Source organism: Ursus maritimus, unplaced genomic scaffold, assembly GCF_017311325.1.
Source record: "Ursus maritimus isolate PB19 unplaced genomic scaffold, ASM1731132v1 scaffold_16, whole genome shotgun sequence".
Taxonomy (NCBI): Eukaryota; Metazoa; Chordata; class Mammalia; order Carnivora; family Ursidae; genus Ursus; species Ursus maritimus.
In genome coordinates, this window is record NW_024424008.1 from 44,001,182 (window position 1) to 44,020,568 (window position 19,387).

The following is a 19,387-nucleotide window of genomic DNA, read 5'->3' on the forward strand; positions in this document are numbered from 1 at the left end:
TGCTGGATCTATATTGTGTTTGGTACACAGTAAATGCTTAATATAGGGAAGCAAGTACTATTTTTTCCCATGTGTCTTTGTTGTTAATCGTGCTTACAAAAATGTAACCAGAATGAAAGTCTAGGTCACTGAAAGCAACATCAAGCATTATCAAGGGCGTAAACAAACGTTTCTTCTTCCTTAGGGAGGGGGAGGTCTCTGGAGCAGTGATCCTGAGGGAGCCTCTGTAACTACATCATTGAGATCTTTAATCCAGAATAAAACGCTTTAGTCTCCTGTTATCCATGGGCATTAGGAAAGGATGTTGTCTCATGCCTAGACTTTGGACAAGAGACTTGGGCCAAAGCCACAATCAGAGATCAAGTTCTTCAGCTCAGCAAGACAATTAGAGGATTTGATCCTCAAAGCAGAGAAGCAGAAGCAGAGGGTCTGAGCTCTGAGTTGTCACTTTCTGTTCACTGGGGCCATCTGAGTGTCCATGAAAGAGATGGATGAGAGCCAGTGGAGAACAGCACCATGACTCCAAGCAGAAGGAGGGTGAGTGCTGCCTGACCTGGTCTGTCCTGTAGCAGAGGGGATAAAGCTCAAACCCCAGGAGCCAGACCACCCAAGTTCACCTTCTACTGTAACTCAGCAGCATCGGGACTTGTACACTTAGGTCCAGGGTCCTCATCGGTGAAATGGGGATAATCATAATGCCACACAGCGTTTAGAACAGTGCCTATCCCATAGTTAGTACTCAGTAAACGTTCCTATCCTTGTCTTCTCTATGTCAGTCCCTGCACTTCCATGGTGTGTAGCCTTTCTCTCTTTGTCTCAGTGACTTGTTTCTTTTTCCCTTACAGACCTTCCTAGAGGACAATGGCTGCAGATAACACCTCCTCTGTGACAGAGTTTATCCTCGCAGGCTTAACAGATGATCCAGAACTCCAGATGCCCCTCTTCTTCCTGTTTCTAGGTTTCTATGTGGTCACGGTGGTGGGGAACCTGGGCCTGATAACCCTGATTGGGCTGAATTCTCACCTTCATATTCCCATGTACTTTTTCCTCCTTAACTTGTCCTTCATAGACTTTAGTTATTCCACTACTCTCACCCCTAAAATGTTAATGGGTTTTGTCTCAAAGAGAAATATCATTTCCTATGCAGGGTGTATGACTCAGTTTTTCTTCTTCTGCTTCTTTGTCTTTTCTGAATCCTATATCTTGTCAGCGATGGCATATGACCGCTATGTTGCCATCTGTAAACCACTGCTGTACACAGTCACCATGTCTCCTCAGGTGTGTTTACTCCTTTTGCTGGGTGTTTATGGGATGGGAGTGTTCGGAGCTGTGGCCCATATGGGAAACATAATGTTTATAACCTTTTGTGCTGACAACCTTGTCAATCACTATATGTGTGATATCCTTCCCCTCCTTGAGCTCTCCTGCAATAGCTCTTATGTAAATTTGCTGGTGGTCTTCATTGTTGTGACCACTGGCATTGGGGTGCCCATTGTGACCATTTTCATCTCTTACGGTTTCATTCTTTCTAGTATTCTCCACATTACTTCTACTGAGGGCAGGTCCAAAGCCTTCAGTACCTGCAGTTCCCATATAATTGTGGTATCTCTTTTCTTTGGATCAGGAGCTTTTATGTATCTCAAACCACCTTCTATTTTACCCCTTGACCAGGGGAAAGTGTCCTCGGTATTCTATACTGCTGTGGTGCCCATGTTCAACCCACTAATCTATAGTTTGAGGAACAAAGATGTCAAAATTGCCCTGAGGAGAACCTTAGGCAGAAAAATCTTCTCTTGAAAATGATTGAGAAAGGAGATCCAAAGTTTTGTTCATCAGAGTGTTTCTTTTTCTCATCAATGAGGGAAACAAATGCCAGTCCTTGTTCTCCTATTCTTAGAGGAAAAATTTTAACTTGTTCTTAAGCATAAGTATTCGTTCTCCTCCTTATTCCACCCTAACTATTCTAATCATTTTATAAAAATACTTTCCACAGTCATAAATGGTTACTCTTGAAGAGGCCTAAGAAATAATTTAATCTCGCCCTTCATGTAATGCATTCCACACTGGAGACTCATAAGTATTTTGTAGGTTGTCTATGGGCACATATGTATCTCTTGCCAGAGCTGGGACTGGAAATTGAGCCCTAAAATTCTAATCCACTCTGCTCTTCTTTCCTTTAGCCACGCTATTGTGACGCACCTTTTCCCTGGCAGATTTCATTTCAAAGGTTTTTATTTTTGTATTTAAAGAAATCTCATCTATTTATAGTGATGTCATGCAACTTTTAAAGAATTAAGCTTTGGAACACTATTTTTGCAACAATGTTGGAGGTGAAAAAGGTGAAAGTTTTAAGGTTTTTTGGTGGGAACTAAATTTCCATACAGAATCAAGATGATATCCACTGAGGCAGTGTGCAGAGCTGTTAGGATGCAGGCTAAGTTATTAGATCTTTTAAGGGAGAGATATACAGATTTAAGGCAGTTAAAAATGTTGGATACAAGCTTCACTCATTATTTACAGACTAATAAGTAGAATTTGGAGACTTATTTCAAGTGTCTGAATGATGTAACTGAGTAATAGATAGGTTTGGATAGAGGTGAGTCATTTCAGTAGTACCAACCAACTATTCATCAGGAAGGCAGTTGCCATTGTATTTTAAAGCACTGCATATAGCTGTGATTTTTTAATGGTAGAGCATAAGGCAAAGAGATGGTGGAGTCAGGACAGGTCATATATTCACAGCATTCGGTAAATGGAGGCACAACTTACATAAAGAAACAGAAGAACAAATTTTTGGCCTGAATACGTTATTAGTGGTAGCAGTTCTTTTAGAAGTAATGGTATGTGAACTGTTTGCAAGATCCCTTGACTTATTAACTTTTCTTAGGAAAGTTCTCTTCTATTAGAAAAAAAAAGTAAAGTTAGGATAAATGTTTAGTTTTGTCCTTTAGAATGGTTCTGTTCAATGGGGAGGTAATAAGAGAAATGAAAGTGTAGGAGAGGACTGCGCTTTAGATAATATCACAGAGGGAAAGATCATTGAATTGCTTATGAGTCGAGGGTGTCATAAGATTGATGGAAAATCAGTACAATGTTGGTAAATAAAAAAACAATCTCACCCCTCCTTTAAGTTGAAGTATAAGTTATGCACACGGGCACCTGGGTGGCTCAGTTGGTTGAGCATCTGCCTTCAGCTCAGGTCATGATCTTAGGGTCCTGGGATGGAGCCCTGTGTCTGGGTCCCTGTGTCTGGCTCCCTGCTAGGTGGGGAGTCTGCTTTTCCCTCTTCCTCTGTCCCTCCCTTGCTCATGATTTCGCTCTCTCAAATTAATAAAATATTGAAAAAATTAGTTATGCACAGAAAAGTGCACAAATCTTAAGTGTCAATGAATTTTTCACATATATAAGGCCATGTAACCATCACCTAGACCAAGAGATAGATTTGCATCATTTCAGAATATTGCTGTCTGTGCCTTCCCACTAAATATTATTCCCAATTCTCTTTCCGGAAATAGCTACTTTTTTTACTTTTATTGTTACAGATTCATTTTGCTCATTCTTGAGCTTCATATAATTATTAAATATTGCATTTACTTTTTCTATGTCTGGCTTCTTTCTCTCAATATAAAGTGTAATGTGAGTTTCACCCATAACATTATATGTATAGTATTTTGTTCTTGGTTATTACTGTTTAGTATTCTATTGTATGAATATAGAACAATTTATCAACTATCCCCTTAATGGACATTTAGCTTGTTTTCAGTTTCTGCATATTATTTTTAATAAAGATACTATGAACATTTGTGAGCATATAGTTTGTTTGAAATATACTCATTTCTCTCAGGTTTATACCTAGATGTGGATTTACTGGGTCACAGAATAGATATACTTCTAGGCTTCTTAAATACTACCACCTGTATTCCAAAGATTTTAAACTGATTTGCACTTCCAGCAGTTTCCTGGTAAGGATGTTCCTCACCCTTCTAAACACTCATTGTTTTCAATTCTTTTCATTTTAACAACTCTTCTGGATGTGTAGTGCAATATCACTTTAGTCTTTTCCTTACATTTGAGCCTAATAAGTAATGATGTTGATTTGCAGGTGACATAGATATATATTCATAATATAGTAATTAGCTTTTTGGATATCACCCTTTGTGAGGTGCCTGTTTGAGTGTTTGCCTGCCCAAAACAGTGTCTAAGGTCTTTTTAAAATTTTTTTTGCCAATATATATATATTTTTTATTAAGTTCATTTAGCCAACATATAGTACATCATTAATTTTTTTTCTTATTGAGTTTTAAGAAAGCATATTCTGGATATGAGTCCTTTTTCAGACATACACATTGTAGTTATTTTTGCTCACTTTGTGGCTTGCCCATTCAGATGGCCATTCCTAATAATGTCTTTTTGGTAATAGATGTTTTAATTTTAATGAAGCTCAATCTATCAACTTTTTTCTTGACTGCTAGTGCTGTGTCCTATTTAATCTTTACCTATTACAAAGTTATAAATATATTCTCATGTTTTCTTCTGAAAGCTTTATTGTTTTTCCTTTAATGTTTAGATTTTTGGTCAATTTTAAATTAGTTACCACGTATGGTGTGAGGTAGTAAGTTTATCATTTTTTTCGTGAAGATATTCAATTGCTTTAGAATCATTTAGAGAAAAGGCCCTACCTTTTCTTTTAATTGTATTGGCTGTGTTTCTATGGATCTATTTGAAGACCATGGGATAATATTTTTATGTGACTAGTTGGAGAGAAGTTGGCTTGGAGCCAAAGTGCTGTATTCTGCCAGCACAAGATTAAATAGAAGTGGCAAGAACAAACATTCTTGTCTTGTTTTGAAGTGGATGTTATGTTTATTCTAGAAATTTGATATCTTTTATGCTGTTTTAAATGGGTTTTTTAAAATTTAATTTTTTTGGTTTATTACTAGTATATAGAAATACACTTTCTTTTTATATGGAGTTGACCCTTGGACTACATGGGTTTGAACTGTGTGGGTCCATTTATACATGGATTTTTTTTACAGTATAGTACTATAAATAGATTTTTTCTTCCCTATGATTTTCTTAATAACATTTTCTTTTCTCTAGCTTGTGCAGTATATGAGACATATAACATACAAAATATGAATTAATTGATTGTTTATGTTATCAGTAAGGCTAGTCAATAGTAGCCTATTAGTAGTTAAGTTTTGGGAATCAAAAGTTATACATGGATTTTCAATCATGTGGGAGTTGATGCCCCAACCCCTGTGTTGTTCAAGGGTCAACTGCGTTGATCTTTTATCCAGCCACCTTGCTAATTTCTTTTATTAAATATTTTACTTATCAGTTTAATTAACAAATGAGGAAATAGGAAATCTTTTTTTTAATTTCTATATACATAATCATGTCACTTGCAAATACAGACAGGTTTGATTCTTCCTTAACGATCTTTCATTTTTCTCATTGCTCTAAGACCTCCAATACAATGATGAGTAGAGGTGAAAATAACGGACATCCCTGTCTTGTTTCTGATCTTAGGGTAAAAGCATTCAGGCTTTCACCACTGAATATGGTGTTTGCTGTAGCTTTATTTTATTTTTTATAGAAAGCATGATCAGATTAAGAGTGGGTGATTAACTTTCAGACAGAAAGTTATGATTTTTTTTTCTATAAAATACATATGTATGGTAAAAAAATTAAATAGTACAAAAAAGTATACAGTAAAAATAAGCCTTCCTTTTGATTCAATTCTCCCCTAGATATAACTATTCTCAGAAATAGATAGGCATATATTTATTTCTATGTATTGACTTATCTATTTATATATCTAGGACCCCTTTTCTGTTTTAAAATTCCATAAAAGGGCATTTAAAGATGTATCTTGAGTAGATATGGAAGGTAAAGAGGAGTAAGCAGAGGACATTGCTGGGCAAGAAGAGGAGAAATGAAGACATGTGAAAAGGCGTGAGTGGGAAAGAAGAGGAAAGAAGAGGTAACACGGAAAACCCATGGCAGCTTCGGCTCTGGTAACATTTTGCTTCCCCCTGATTTTCTGTCCCCATACCATGATGTGACTGCCTAAGACTTTGTTTGCTTGTTGCTATGTTGGGGGCAGCGCCACCAAATGCTTAAGGTGCCAGCATGCCAAGCATTTTCAATTCAAAAAACATTCACATATGTGCTTATTTATCTATTTTTAAAAAATAAGGGTTGGTTTTAGCTCCAAGAGGTAAAGAGCCTGGAAGTTGTCACACTCATTCTCACATTAAGAAAAAAGCTGAACAAACTGAAAACCAACAGCTCTTCTTAGATCCTACGGAGAACTGAGGCCACAGAGCAAACTCTCTCCCTGAGAACTGGAGAAAGAAGTGAAAATACAGAATCACAGCTTACTTGGAGCCGAAGCTGCTGGAGCCTATACACATATATTGGCAGTAACACTTCACCAGTAATTGATGAATTGCTGGAGGCTGAGTATGGACTAGCTTGAAATGTTAAAACTCTTAAGGACTCAGTCTTGGGGGGGGCTTCTACACTTTTGTGAATTTTGCCTCTGGGAGCACCATCAGGTTCTCATGGCGAAGGTTGGAAAAAGTAATGGAAATACCCAACTCATGGTCCTACTGTCCCACCTAGTCTTCCTATCCCAATAAATCTTTATAATAACAGGCACAGAGTTGAAAGAATGGCAAGGCTCAGACTCTAATTAAGAGTTTCTAGATACCACCTTATGCCAGTTAGAATGAAAAAAATTGACAAGGCAGGAAACAACAAATGTTGGAGAGGATGTGGAGAAAGGGGATCCCTCCTACACTGTCGGTGGGAATGCAAGTTGGTACAGCCACTTTGGAAAACAGTGTAGAGTTCCCTTAAAAAGTTAAAAATTGAGCTACCCTACGATCCAGCAATTGCACTACTGGGTATTTACCCCAAAGATATAGACGTAGTGAAGAGAAGGGCCATGTGCACTCAAATGTTCATAGCAGCATTGTCCACAATAGCTAAATTGTGGAAGGAGCCGAGTGCCCTTCAACAGAATTAAGAAGATGTGGTCCATATATACAATGGAATATTACTCAGCCATCAGAAAGAACGATTACACAACATTTGCAGCAACATGGATGGGACTGGAGGAGATTATGCTAAGTGAAATAAGTCAAGCAGAGAAAGACAATTATCATATGGTTTCACTCATTTATGGAACATAAGAAATCGCAGGAAGATCGGTAGGAGAAGGAAGGGGAGAATGAAAGGGGGGGGTAAACAGAAGGGGGAATGAACCATGAGAGACTGTGGACTCTGGGAAACAAACTGAGGGCTTCAGAGGGGAGGGGGGTTGGGGACTGGGATAGGCCAGTGATGGGTATTAAGGAGGGCACATATTGCATGGTGCACTGGGTGTTATACACAAATAATGAATCATGGAACATTACATCAAAAACTAAAGATATACTGTATGGTGACTAATATAACATGATAAAAAATTATTATAAAAAAAAGGAGTTTCTAGGGAAATCCAAAGACAAAAGGGAGAGGAAAATGACACTAGGGGAAATAGAAGCCTCAGACACCTACAGCTACAGCAAATAGTAAATACAGCATAACTCCTAGCCAGATAAACATAAAACTTCACATTAAAGTCCTATGTACCTTAGTTCCTATTCCTCAAAACATCATGCCTAGTTTTCACCAAAAAATAACAAAAACACGGAAAGGCAATATAAAAATCTGCAGAGACAATGGAAGCAACAGAATCAGACCCATACAGAGCAGAGATGATGGAATTCTCAAATCAGGAATTTAAAACAATTATGATTACTGTGCTAAGAATTCTAATGGAAATAGTGGCCTGTAAGCAAGAACAGTGGGTTTTTTAAGTAGAGAGAGGGAAACTGTAAGAAAAAATCAAAAGGAAATTCTAGAAATCAAAACACTGTCACAGGAATGAAAAATGCCTTTGATGGGCTCGCCAGGAGACTAGGCACGGCAGAAGAAAGAATCAGCGATCCTGAAGGTGTATGTCAATAGAATTCTCCTAAACTGAGATGTAAAGAGAAAAAAAGAACAAAAAATATGGAGCAGAATGACCAAGAATCACAGGACAGTTATACAAGGTATAACATACACATAATGAGAATACCAGAAAAAAAAAAAGAAACAGAAGAAAAATTGGAAATAATAATAGTTCAGAATTTTTTAAAATTAATGAGACACAGAAACTTAGGTACCCATGCAGGGTAAATACCAAAAAACCGACATCTAGCCATATCCCATTCAAACAGCAGAGAACTAGACAAAAAGAAAATCTCAAAAGAAGGCAGAAGACAAATACCTACATTACCAACACAAAACCACGGGGGGAATGGGATAGACTGGTGATGGGTAGTAAGGAGGGCACATATTGCATGGTGTACTGGGTGTTATACGCAACTAATGAATCATCGAACTTTAACATCGGAAACCGGGGATGTACTGTATGGTGACTAACATAATATAATAAAAAGTCATTAAAAAAAAAGAATTACAACAGAATGAACCACGAGAGACTGCGGACTCTGGGAAACAAACCGAGGGCTTCAGAGGGGAGGGAGGTAGGGGATTGGGATAGGCCGGTGATGGGTATTAAGAAGGGCACATATTGCATGGTGCAGTGGGTGTTACATGCAAATAATGAATCATGGAACATTGCATCAAAAACTGGGGATGTACTGTATGGTGACAAATATAACAAAATAAAAATTATAAAAAAAAATAAAGTCTGAATGATAAGAAAAAAGAATTACAACAGACTTCAGAAACTAGAAACTTGAATTTAAATAAAATCTTGAAAAAAATAAAGTATAGTTGATATTAAGAGAGGAGAAAAAAACCCAGAATCATATAAATGCTCAATTAAAACTGGAAAAGGTAGATAATGGAAGATTAAAAAAGAAGCCAAAACAAGTGCAACAAATTGAAAATAGATTCAAATATTACAGCTATAAATTCAACTATATCAATGATCATTTTAACTATAAATAGTCTAAGTATGCCAATTGAAAGACAGACTGAGAGAGTGGATAAAAAAAGTTAAACTCAGTGATGTGTGATCTACAAAGCAACCCATTTAAAATATGAAGATACAATGTAAACAATATAATTATTATAAATAATATAAAATGTAAACACTATATTATAAATATATATGAAATAATATTTATATATAAACTTATGTTTATATTATAATATACTTACATATTATACTTATTTATAGTATACTTATATGTTATAGTTCATAAATAATATAAAATATAAATAACATATAAATAAGATAAATTTAAAGTAAAAGGATTGAGAAAGATGTACTGTGCTAACACTAATCAAAGGAAAGCCAGAGCAGCTACATTAAATTTCAGCAAAAGGAAACGTATCAGAGATACAGAAAGAATTAAATAATGATAAAAGGGTCAAACCCCACGAAGACATACAATTCTTAAGTTCACATGCCAGAAAACAGAGCATCAAAATCCATGAAGCCAAAACTGATAGAACTGAAAGAAATGGATGAATCCTCTATTATAGCTGAAGACTTTAACACCCCTCCGTCAGTAATCAACGGATCCAGCAGCCTGAAAATCAGTAAGGACATAGTCAAACTGAACATCATCATCAATCATATTGATCTAATTGGTATCAAGTCATGAAAAGACATCGGAGAATCTTTAATGCATATTGCTTAGTGAAAGAAGCCATTCTGAGCTGGCTATATACTGAGTGACTCCAACCAGAAATCATTGTGAAAAAGGAAAAACTATAGAAACAGTAAAGAAGACCAGTGGCTGCCACGAGTAGGTGGAGTACAGGGTATTTTTAGGGCAGTGAAACTACTCTGATGATCTGTAACTGTGGGTATATGACATTATGCATTTATCAAAGCCCATAGTACACCAGAAAGAGTGAACACTAACATAAACTGGACTTTCGTTAATAATAGTGTGTCAGTATTGGTTCGTATGTTGTAATGAATGCACCTCACTAAGGCGAGACATTAATAGTAGAGGAACCCCTGACCGTGGAAGAAGGGGTGTGTGGGATCTCTGTGTATTACCTGTTCAATTTTCTGTAAGTCCAAAACTGTTCTAAAAAATAAAGTCTATCAGTTAAAAAATAAGGGTTCTGATCATTTTCTTCTCTGAGTCTGGAGGTAATACAAACTTATTTAGGGAATTTGGAAAGTAAGAAAATTGTAAAGAAAGAAATTTACCCCTAGGTTACTAAGTAAAGGTCAGGAAAGTATGTTTCCATTTTGAGGCATTTTCTTTCAGTAGGATTATACTCTATATCCATGTCACAAAATATTTTCATTTTTTTACTGTGCATTGAATTTTTCCCTTATTTCTCCTTATTCTTATAGTTTTGCTGCATATTATTTCATCATATGGCTGTATCCTATTTTATAAAACTTATATCCTTGTCCTTTTGCTTGTTTGTTTCTCTTTTTTTGTTGTTGTTTCAAGTTTTTACTTAGATTCCATTTAGTTAACATGCAGTAAAATATTAGTTTCTGGAGCCGAATTTAGTGACTCATGTTCTCTTGTTTCAATTCCTTCAATGCTTTATCAGAATAAATAGTACTACGACTATAACTTCAGTGTAAAAATCTCTGGCTGAATTTATGGCAATTTCCTTAGGATAGATTCCCCACAGGGATGATATTAAATGGCATGATGTTCTGGATTTGTCATTTCTTTTCCAGGGAATTTATTCCAATTTGCACTCCCAACAGTAGATAAATACCTTTATGAAATGTCTACTCTTTGTGAGACACACTATACTAGATAGGGTTTAGCTCAGGAGAAGTAGTCACCTTGATTATTTAAAGGCCGTTAACCATATTCGTTTCTCTTTGCACGCCTCTCTTGGTGGAATGACAGTGAAAGGCCATTGCACATCTTTTTTCCCTGCTTTTGCCTCGGGATACATAAATCATATTCAGTAAGCCTCGGTCTCATTAACTTTACCAGTTTGGGCATCCTTGAATTTGGAGAAGGAGAGAAATACGGGGCTTTGTGAAGCAAGTAAGACACTTTGCTGTTTATGATTAATTGTTTAGAGATGTGTTAACTTAAATACTCATTTCTTCGTTTTCCCATTAAGCTTAGGTCTTCCACTATGTTCCTCCACAGCACCCTGCACTTAACCTGTTAGAACATTTACCACACCCGCGAGCAATTTCCTATTTATGCCTGGCTCATTCTCACACAAGAATATAAATTCAGCAAGGGCAGCGTCTTTGGTGTTTGTCTGGTTATCTCAGAGTTGCTTAGGAGAATAACTGGCATACACCTGATGCTTCGCGACTACTTAGTGCAGGAAAGAACGAAGAGTCCAGGAGTTTGAGAAGATTACTTTTTAAAAGGCCATGTCTGACTTCCAGGCCTATGATTTTAGACACACTTGAAGAGAACATACAACACATCAAAACAAGTGAATGGTGCATTTTCCCCACAGCGGTTGTTCCTGTTCTTGCTGCTTCATCCTGGGTACCGGCTGTCCCTCAGCCTCCTCTGTCTCTTGATGAGAAGTGTCTTTCCCCTACTGTGACTCAGGCCCAAGTGAAACGTACAGCACACACTGTCAGAAATGAGCCTTGTTAGGGCGGCATTTTGGAAAAAGTGGAGATCCCACTTCAATGTTTTTGTCAACTCTCACCACCATAATCTTTCAGTTTATCTCATATGCCGCCTTGGAGCTGACTTCATTGACGCTAAGGGACTGGAGTGTTCGTGTCTTCACACTGATCATCATCATTCACTCTGGGTTGCCTTCAGAGGAATGCACATTCTCAGGTGCTCCGGACTGGCCGTGAAGACAAACCAGTCTTCAGCATTCTGAGGCGAGCTCTCTGGCCAAGAGAAGCAGGGACAGGTGACAGGTGCTGGAATTTTATGAAAGCTTACTTGAAGCTGGAGTGCATACCAATTTGACAAAGGGATCTAAGGGAGATGCTGCCAGTGTGTGGTACCCTTCCCGACGGACAGAGATGTTTTTATGTCACTGCTGTGACATTAGCGAGAAACAAACACAAAACACATTACGTCTGAATTGTCCATTTGTCTCTTGAGCATTTCCTCTTTCTGGTGTACTTCTCTATGCTTCTAGTTTCTGTATGTTGGGTTTTCAGGCTACACATGTAATGTGGATTCCATCCCCAAACACATCCAAGTGTGGGCTTGCAGTTAGGAATTCCCAGAAGAGCGTTATCTGCTTCATCCAGAGCCAACGCGAGATGAGACTGTATTATCGTCACATCCTTAGGCAGGGCCACTTTTTCCTACTTCACTCACTGGGAATAGAGCCTCCCGGGCCCAGGCTTTGTCTTCTGACCCTCACATACGAACACATGGTCTTGGCAGGTTCCCCAGGACAAGTGTAGATTCCAGCCTTCACCTGCCTCATAGGATTCCTGCCTTCTTGTCTCTTCTTCCCACCCAGGAACCTCTTTACTTTCCTGGCAGCTCAGTCATGCGCCAAAAATTATGCATTTTTCTTTAACCCAACATTTTAATGCATGCTTAACTGGAAGGGGTTTTTCTGAATTTCAAACTGCTATATGGCTCAAAATGGCTGCCTCTTTACATAATTTCAGATTTTATAAATGAATGAATCAATGAGTGATAGTAAATGAATGAAAGTTTTGTTTTATACTGCTGTGACTTGGCTATTGCTTTACATTTGCTGAATCTCAGAAGAGTGAAAAAAGCATTAAGTAAAAGAGTCTTTGTGCTAAAAGGGAATAGTATTTTTTAAAAAAGTAAACGTTAGAACATTCAACACTGAAACCGGAAGAGATCCTCTGGGTAGAGAGTTGTTACTGGACCCCGTGACACAGGTTTTCTCCTAGGCACTCTTCTTCCCCTCACCCTTCTGTCTTCTAACAGGCCAGCCCAACAGCATGCAGGCATCAGACAGTTGTTGCTGCTCTCCCTCAACACTGCACGAGGCAAGGCCATAGCCTTTCAAATAAGGCCTCCAAAATGACTGCCCTGAAGGCTAGGGAGCACCTGGACTGTATGTAAATTGATGTAAATATATATATATATTATATCTATCTATCTACCTATCTATCTATCTTAAGTGTCAGTGAATTTTTACATATATATGTAAAATTTTACATATATATGTAATATGTAAATATGTAAATATGTAAAATTTACATATATATATGTAAAAATTCACTGACACTTAAGATTTGTGCCCTTTCTTGTTTGTATATAAAATCTCAATAAAAAAGAAAAGAAGTAAATATACATATGTACACACACACATACATTTTTATGGGGCCAGAAAATGAAATAAAGGCTAGATAAAATAAAACACAGAACATTTGTGGAGAATGTGTCTTATGGGTGTCCTTTCTCATCTTCAGTATGTGCCCATAGGGGTTACTCTCATCCCTGTACCTGTGGAAAGAGCCTCCCTTCATCCCCAGCATTTACAGTCTCACTTGGACATGTGTATGTCTCAATATCCAGATAGAGCAGGAGACCAGGGTCTCCCTCCTTAGTCTATGTAGGGCTATCTTTTTCAGTGTCAACTTTTGTTTGAGGATCTGCTTCTGCCTTGGGAGACTGACATTGCCAAAGCCTTTAACTTGCAAAAGAAATTCTATTACCTAGTAGAGTTCATCTTTGTTCTCTCAGTAAAAGAAGGAGTTTGAGTTTGAACCAGCTCTGATTGGCCATAAAGCCCATATACTTTGCACTGAATGACGTGGCTGTATGATTTTAATTTCTCGGAGAATAAGAGAATTAATTCCTGCCTGGAGCTCACCTCATTTGTAACCACAAAGTCCTAATCAGAGTTGTAATATAAAGCTTTGGTTATATTGCAGCCCCATGCATTGGTAAGAACATAATCTTTTGAGATAAGGTAGGCATGAGTTTGCAGCTCTTCTCTGAATTTACCAACCATGTGAATTTGAGCTAATTATTTCATTTTGTTAAACCCAGCTTAGTTACCTGTAAGAAGAAATAACAACAGCATCATATGGCTGCCATTAAGAATAATGTACATAGTTTTTGGAAAGCACTTTGCATAGTGCTAGAAACCTCCTCTTTTCCTCTGGTTTTCTTCCTTTCTAAAAGAAATATTTCCTGACTTAAACAACAGTGAAGGTGGGTTCTCCTACCACATTTAATAGATGAGGTAAATGAGGCTTACAGACTTTAAGTAATTTGCTACTTATAGCTAATATGCCAGAAAAATTATTGAGACATTATTATACATTATTTTCCCTCCCCCATCACAGGTACCATTTTGCAATTTTTCAGCCCTTCACCAGCCTGGAAGAAGTTTGAACCACAGGGGCCCCTGGACTCTAGACACCAGGCATAGCTATGGGCAAGGGGACCAATTGCAAAGACAGGGATTAGGTGAAATTCTTGGAGTTAATCACCAAACTCTCTGAATGTTGGCAGCATCCTTATTAAGACCACTTTCCTTCCACCTCTTAAATTAGATCAGGGTCTCCTTTCTGGGGAAACTGCCCAGCATATGAAGAAAGACCTATAGATAGATAATGAAGTTGGGGGTTCCTACATGACACTGAAAGTGAAGTCTTCCAGTTTCCAAGTGTGGTTCAAGCCTGTTGAGTATTCTATCAACTTAGGGCACTCAGTTTCAAGAGAACAGCCAAGGATCACTGAGCATTTGAAGAAAGATTATGACATGAATAAGAGGAATTCAGATGAAACAGAGAATGTCCTGCTGCAGTTGTCCTACATGGCAGAAGGTATCTAGGGGCAGATAGATAGACAGGATGGAATCTAATACAAGAAGATAGAACTTGTCATCTTGTATTGGCCAGTCTCATCACGCTTGTGGTGAACTGGGTGATTTGTACATGCATTGACCACAAAGGCACCTGCTGGTTACTGAAGTTAATGGGAAAGAAACCCAAACCCATAGGAAGCTCTGGAACAGGAGTGCTCTTTCAAGGCAGCCCTCTGCTGGAATGGAGAATGAAAGTGGGACACAGTCGATCAGCAATTCTTGGGGGCTACTTCTTTGCCTCCTTTCAAATTTTGATTTAGCAGGCACCGTGCCCACATTTAGTGGTTGGGCCTTGTTGTGTCATGGTAGGAAAAGGAACTGAACTCATTCCAGCTAAATGCACTGACTCAGGCTTCTCGTCTGGGAGTTCTCTTTCCACACAGCTATTGGACCCAGACAGCCAGCAGTGGCCTGTATCTGCTAATGTGCATGCTGGCACCAGCACTTGTGCACTTTCATGTGGATGTCTACTTCCTGGACATGTGACATGTTTTAGAGGATTTATTGTCTCAAGCTGTTTCAAGATTTTATTTATTTATTCATGAGAGAGTGCGAGAGAGTGAGAATAGGGAGAGGAGCAGAGGGAGAGGGACAAGCAGACTCCAAGCTGAGCACAGAGCCCTATGCGGGGCTTGATCCCATGATCCTGAGATCATGACCTGAGCTGAAATTAAGAGTTGAAGGCTCAACTGACTGAGCCACCCAGGAACCTCTCAAGTTGAGTTTAGATGGAGGGAGGTGGTATAGGTTGGAAGTGGTGTTGGAGGAAAGAAGTGAATGCAGTGGGAAAGCAGTTGGCATTGGTTTGCCCATCATCATTCCTTAGAAAGAGAAATTAGAGGAACTGATGGCTTTTCCCTACTTAACGGTGAAGAAACAGGCAATGTGAGGTTGAGGCTCTCTCAATGGACAGTTTAGTAAGCAAACAGCATCACAAAAAATAAGGAGTCAAGTCTCACCTCCCAGCAGTTCTACATTGTCTTTAATAGTGATTGTGAAGGGGCTGAATGAATTGAGAGTCCAAAAGAACACATGGTTTGGATGGAGCTCACAATGAGATGGAAAGAAAAGTAGAGAAGCAATAGAAGCAAAATTTATCCAGCACATATCATATACCAGGGCGTTAAGCACTAACAATATCTATCAGTAGCTTTTGAGGTGGGGAGTTAAACAGCTCAGAAACAATAATTTTCTTACCGAAGAACTTCTGAGGCTCTAATCTCGGAAAAGATTATTGAGCCCCCAATAATGAGACTTACATGGTTTGAAACCTTATTTTTTGAGTTAATGAAAATTAACCTGAAGATAAAATATCTTGTTCTAGATTTTTGATTGAAAAATTATGGAAATGATAATAGTTTAAGCTGAGCTATCGTATTACTCCCCCCACCCCCCGCTCGTGTTTTTTTAGTTTCCAAAGTACAGTTAGTCTTCAGACAGGTGCTTTCCAAACTATGGGCTACAATTCGAAGGTGGCCCATGAGAACAACACAGGGGTGCAGGACTCTTGGGAAAATGTCAGGGACATCAGCAACAGAGGGAAGCACACGGCTATGAACTTGACATCAGATCCCAGGAGTATACCAGGCAGGTGGGGCCCCTGTGGAGGCAGTGGGGGACCTGTGAGCATGTGCTCTGCAGTTGTGTGTGCAAGTGATGATATAATATTGCTGAGTGTGGGCATGCACAGCTGTCAGGAGGGAATCCCAGGATAAGCAGAGTGAGGACACAATAGATTCAGGCAGCTGGCTCTGAGCAGAAAGGGTGTGCAGTTCCAGTTTGGGGAGTATCCGTGCTAGGAACAGGAGATGATTCTGTAAATTACATGGCATGCTATGGGCCAGGACACTGGTAATTATAGGGAGATTTGACCTTGAATATGTCCTTGCTGATAGAGATTGGACTTCACCTGGGAATGGTGCCAGTCTGCTGTCTCTGAGTAGGTGGAGCCCTGTGGTTTTATGCTGCCCTCTCCTTAATGAGGTGTGTGGGAACAGACAGTGCTGTGGGGCCAGGCCACCCATTTAATTGGTGTGGAACTTGGTTTGATTTTTTTAAAAAATGCATCAAAGGCCTGCATTTTGTTGTTTGGGGTAGCAACAGAGATCCAAAACTCAGCTAGGATTGCTTCCACTTATAGTATATTTTGTCCCAGGCATGTTTGGCTTTGGGCCCTGGATTTATTTCCCAAAACTGCTCTGCATTTGGTACACATTTTATCTCCCTGACTTTGGTCTTTTCCCAAAATGTTTCAATCTCATTGTTATTGTTTCCTTTTGGACCCAAACTTCTGGAAATGTTAGGGGATGCTTGGCACAAAAGAAAATACTAGAAAGAGCATGAGCTTTGATATTTGGAGGCAAAAAATCCCCATGGGGGTTACAAAGGTTATTTGTGTCCCAGTTTTCTTTTCTGTAAAAATAGGAACATAGTATATTCTCCCAGAATTGCAAGGATTGATTAAGATATGGTATAAGGTGGGTTTCAAACTATTCAGTGAGGTATGAGTGTCAGCTCTTGCTTTAAATGTGGGTTTTGAACTTACTGAGGCAGGGTGATAGGGGAGGCAGAAGTATTAGGAATACATCCTCAGGGAAGACTCTGATTATTTGTCAGGACCATATCCCTTCCTTGGTCATATGACAGAAGCTCCATCCAAAAGGGGGAGTTGGAGGCAGACAGTGCAAGGAGGGGGGGTCTGAGAAAGTTATTTTTTAGGAGGTATTGAAATTTGAAGTATTTGTTTATGGCAAAGCTAATGTACAGAGAGACCACAAACTCAAAGAAAATGGATTATCAACGGCTCAGAATTTGGCTACTAGAGTAAGACAATTCGGATTTGCTTCTCAGGCTGTCACTTCTGTGAATTCTAGAAAATTAGCAACTTCTGTAAAATTCAGTTTCTTCATCTGTAAATTTAGTATAATTTTTATACTAAAATTAGTATAATAACAAGTAACAAGTAACAGTTGAAGAACTGATTTCATTAAGAATTAAATGAGATAAAGTATATAAACAGTACAATGCCTGGCTTATATTAAGCATCTAAGAAATGTTAACCATTCATATTAGTGCTGGAATTTGAAAAAGCTTGATCTTATATATTTACGTGTTCCTAGCACACATCAAAATTATATTTTATATATAATTATATATATTATATATCAATTATATTTTATATATAATTATATATAATATATATCAATTATATTTTAATAATGAGGCAACCAGCAGGAAGACAAAGAAGCTGATTCTAAGAGCATGTGAAGTATAGGTATACATTCACCCCCCCCAATTTTATATAGGTATATATAAAATCAAATACATACATGTAGATGGTTAGGAAAAAGATGCTAAAATAAGATTTCCATTTTATTTATTATCATCAGCATTATTATTATTTTTAGAGACAGCAAGAGAATGAGTGGGGGAGAAGGAGAGGTAGAATCCTAAGCAGACTCCATGCTCAGTGTAGAGCCTGCCAGGGGGCTTGATCCCAAACCCTGAGATCACGACCTGAGCCGAAATCAAGAGTCGGACACTTAACTGACTGAGCCACCCAGATGCCCCCAGATTGCCATGTTAGATGTATGCCTAATTAATGTTCTACAGGGCAATAAAACCATATTCTTTTTAGGGTTAACTCTTTTATTGGACTACACAGATTGAAACGACATCAATTTACGCAGAACTTTCACGCTGTAAGGCTAAAGCTATAACGCAATAAAAGGCTTGCCCCTTCATCAGTTGTGAACTGTTAGTCAAATACACTGTGATATTCTCTGAGGGTGTCAGATTAGGGCTAAGTAGGTATTTGGAAAATGCTTGAGCTCGATAAAGATTTAATCAATCATCTATTTTCATTCCTCTATGCTTGGGATAATTTTTTCTTTCACATTATTAAAATAATTTTTGGAAGGGACAACGTAAAAGTATTAAGCAGAAAAGAGACAACATATTAAAAGAGCTCCTCTCTATCAAACCAGGGTCTTCTTGATTTCAGAAATCAAGAAGGCAAGAGGAAAAGGGGCCTGACACCTGCAGCTTTTACTGCATTGAACAGTTATCTCAACCTTGGCTGCATTTTGAAATCATCCAAGGAACTTTAAAAAATACTGCTGCTGGGGCCCCGTTTCCAAACTTCTGACTTAACTGGTTTGTAGTCAGAATTTATTATTATTATTTTTTCTTTTTATTATTATTATATATTAGTCACCATACAGTACATCATTAGCTTTTGATGCAGTGTTCCATGATTCATTATTTGCGTATAACACCCAGTGCTCCATGCAATACGTGCCCTCCTTAATACCCTTCACTGGGCTAGCCCAATCCCTCACCTCCCTCCCCTCTAAGACCCTCAGTTTGTTTCCCAGAGTCCATAGTCTCTCATGGTTCATTCCCCCTTCTGTTTACCCCCCTTCATTTTTCCCTTCCTTCTCCTAATGATCTCCCTGCTATTCCTTATGTTCCACAAATAAGTGAAACCATATAATTGTCTTTCTCTGCTTGACTTATTTCACTTAGCATAATCTCCTCCAGTTTCATCCATGTTGATGCAAATGTTGGGTAATCATCC

At 38.3% G+C, this 19,387-nt stretch overlaps 1 protein-coding gene across 1 annotated transcript; it reads left to right on the forward strand.

Moving 5' to 3' along the window:
* Positions 1–690: 690 nt before the first annotated feature.
* Positions 691–1,797, forward strand: LOC103660604 (olfactory receptor 8B12-like). The gene has a single exon (XM_008688235.1). It carries the CDS (start codon positions 862–864, stop codon positions 1,795–1,797), a length of 936 nt encoding a protein of 311 aa, XP_008686457.1. The 5' UTR covers positions 691–861.
* The last annotated feature ends 17,590 nt before the right edge of the window (positions 1,798–19,387 follow it).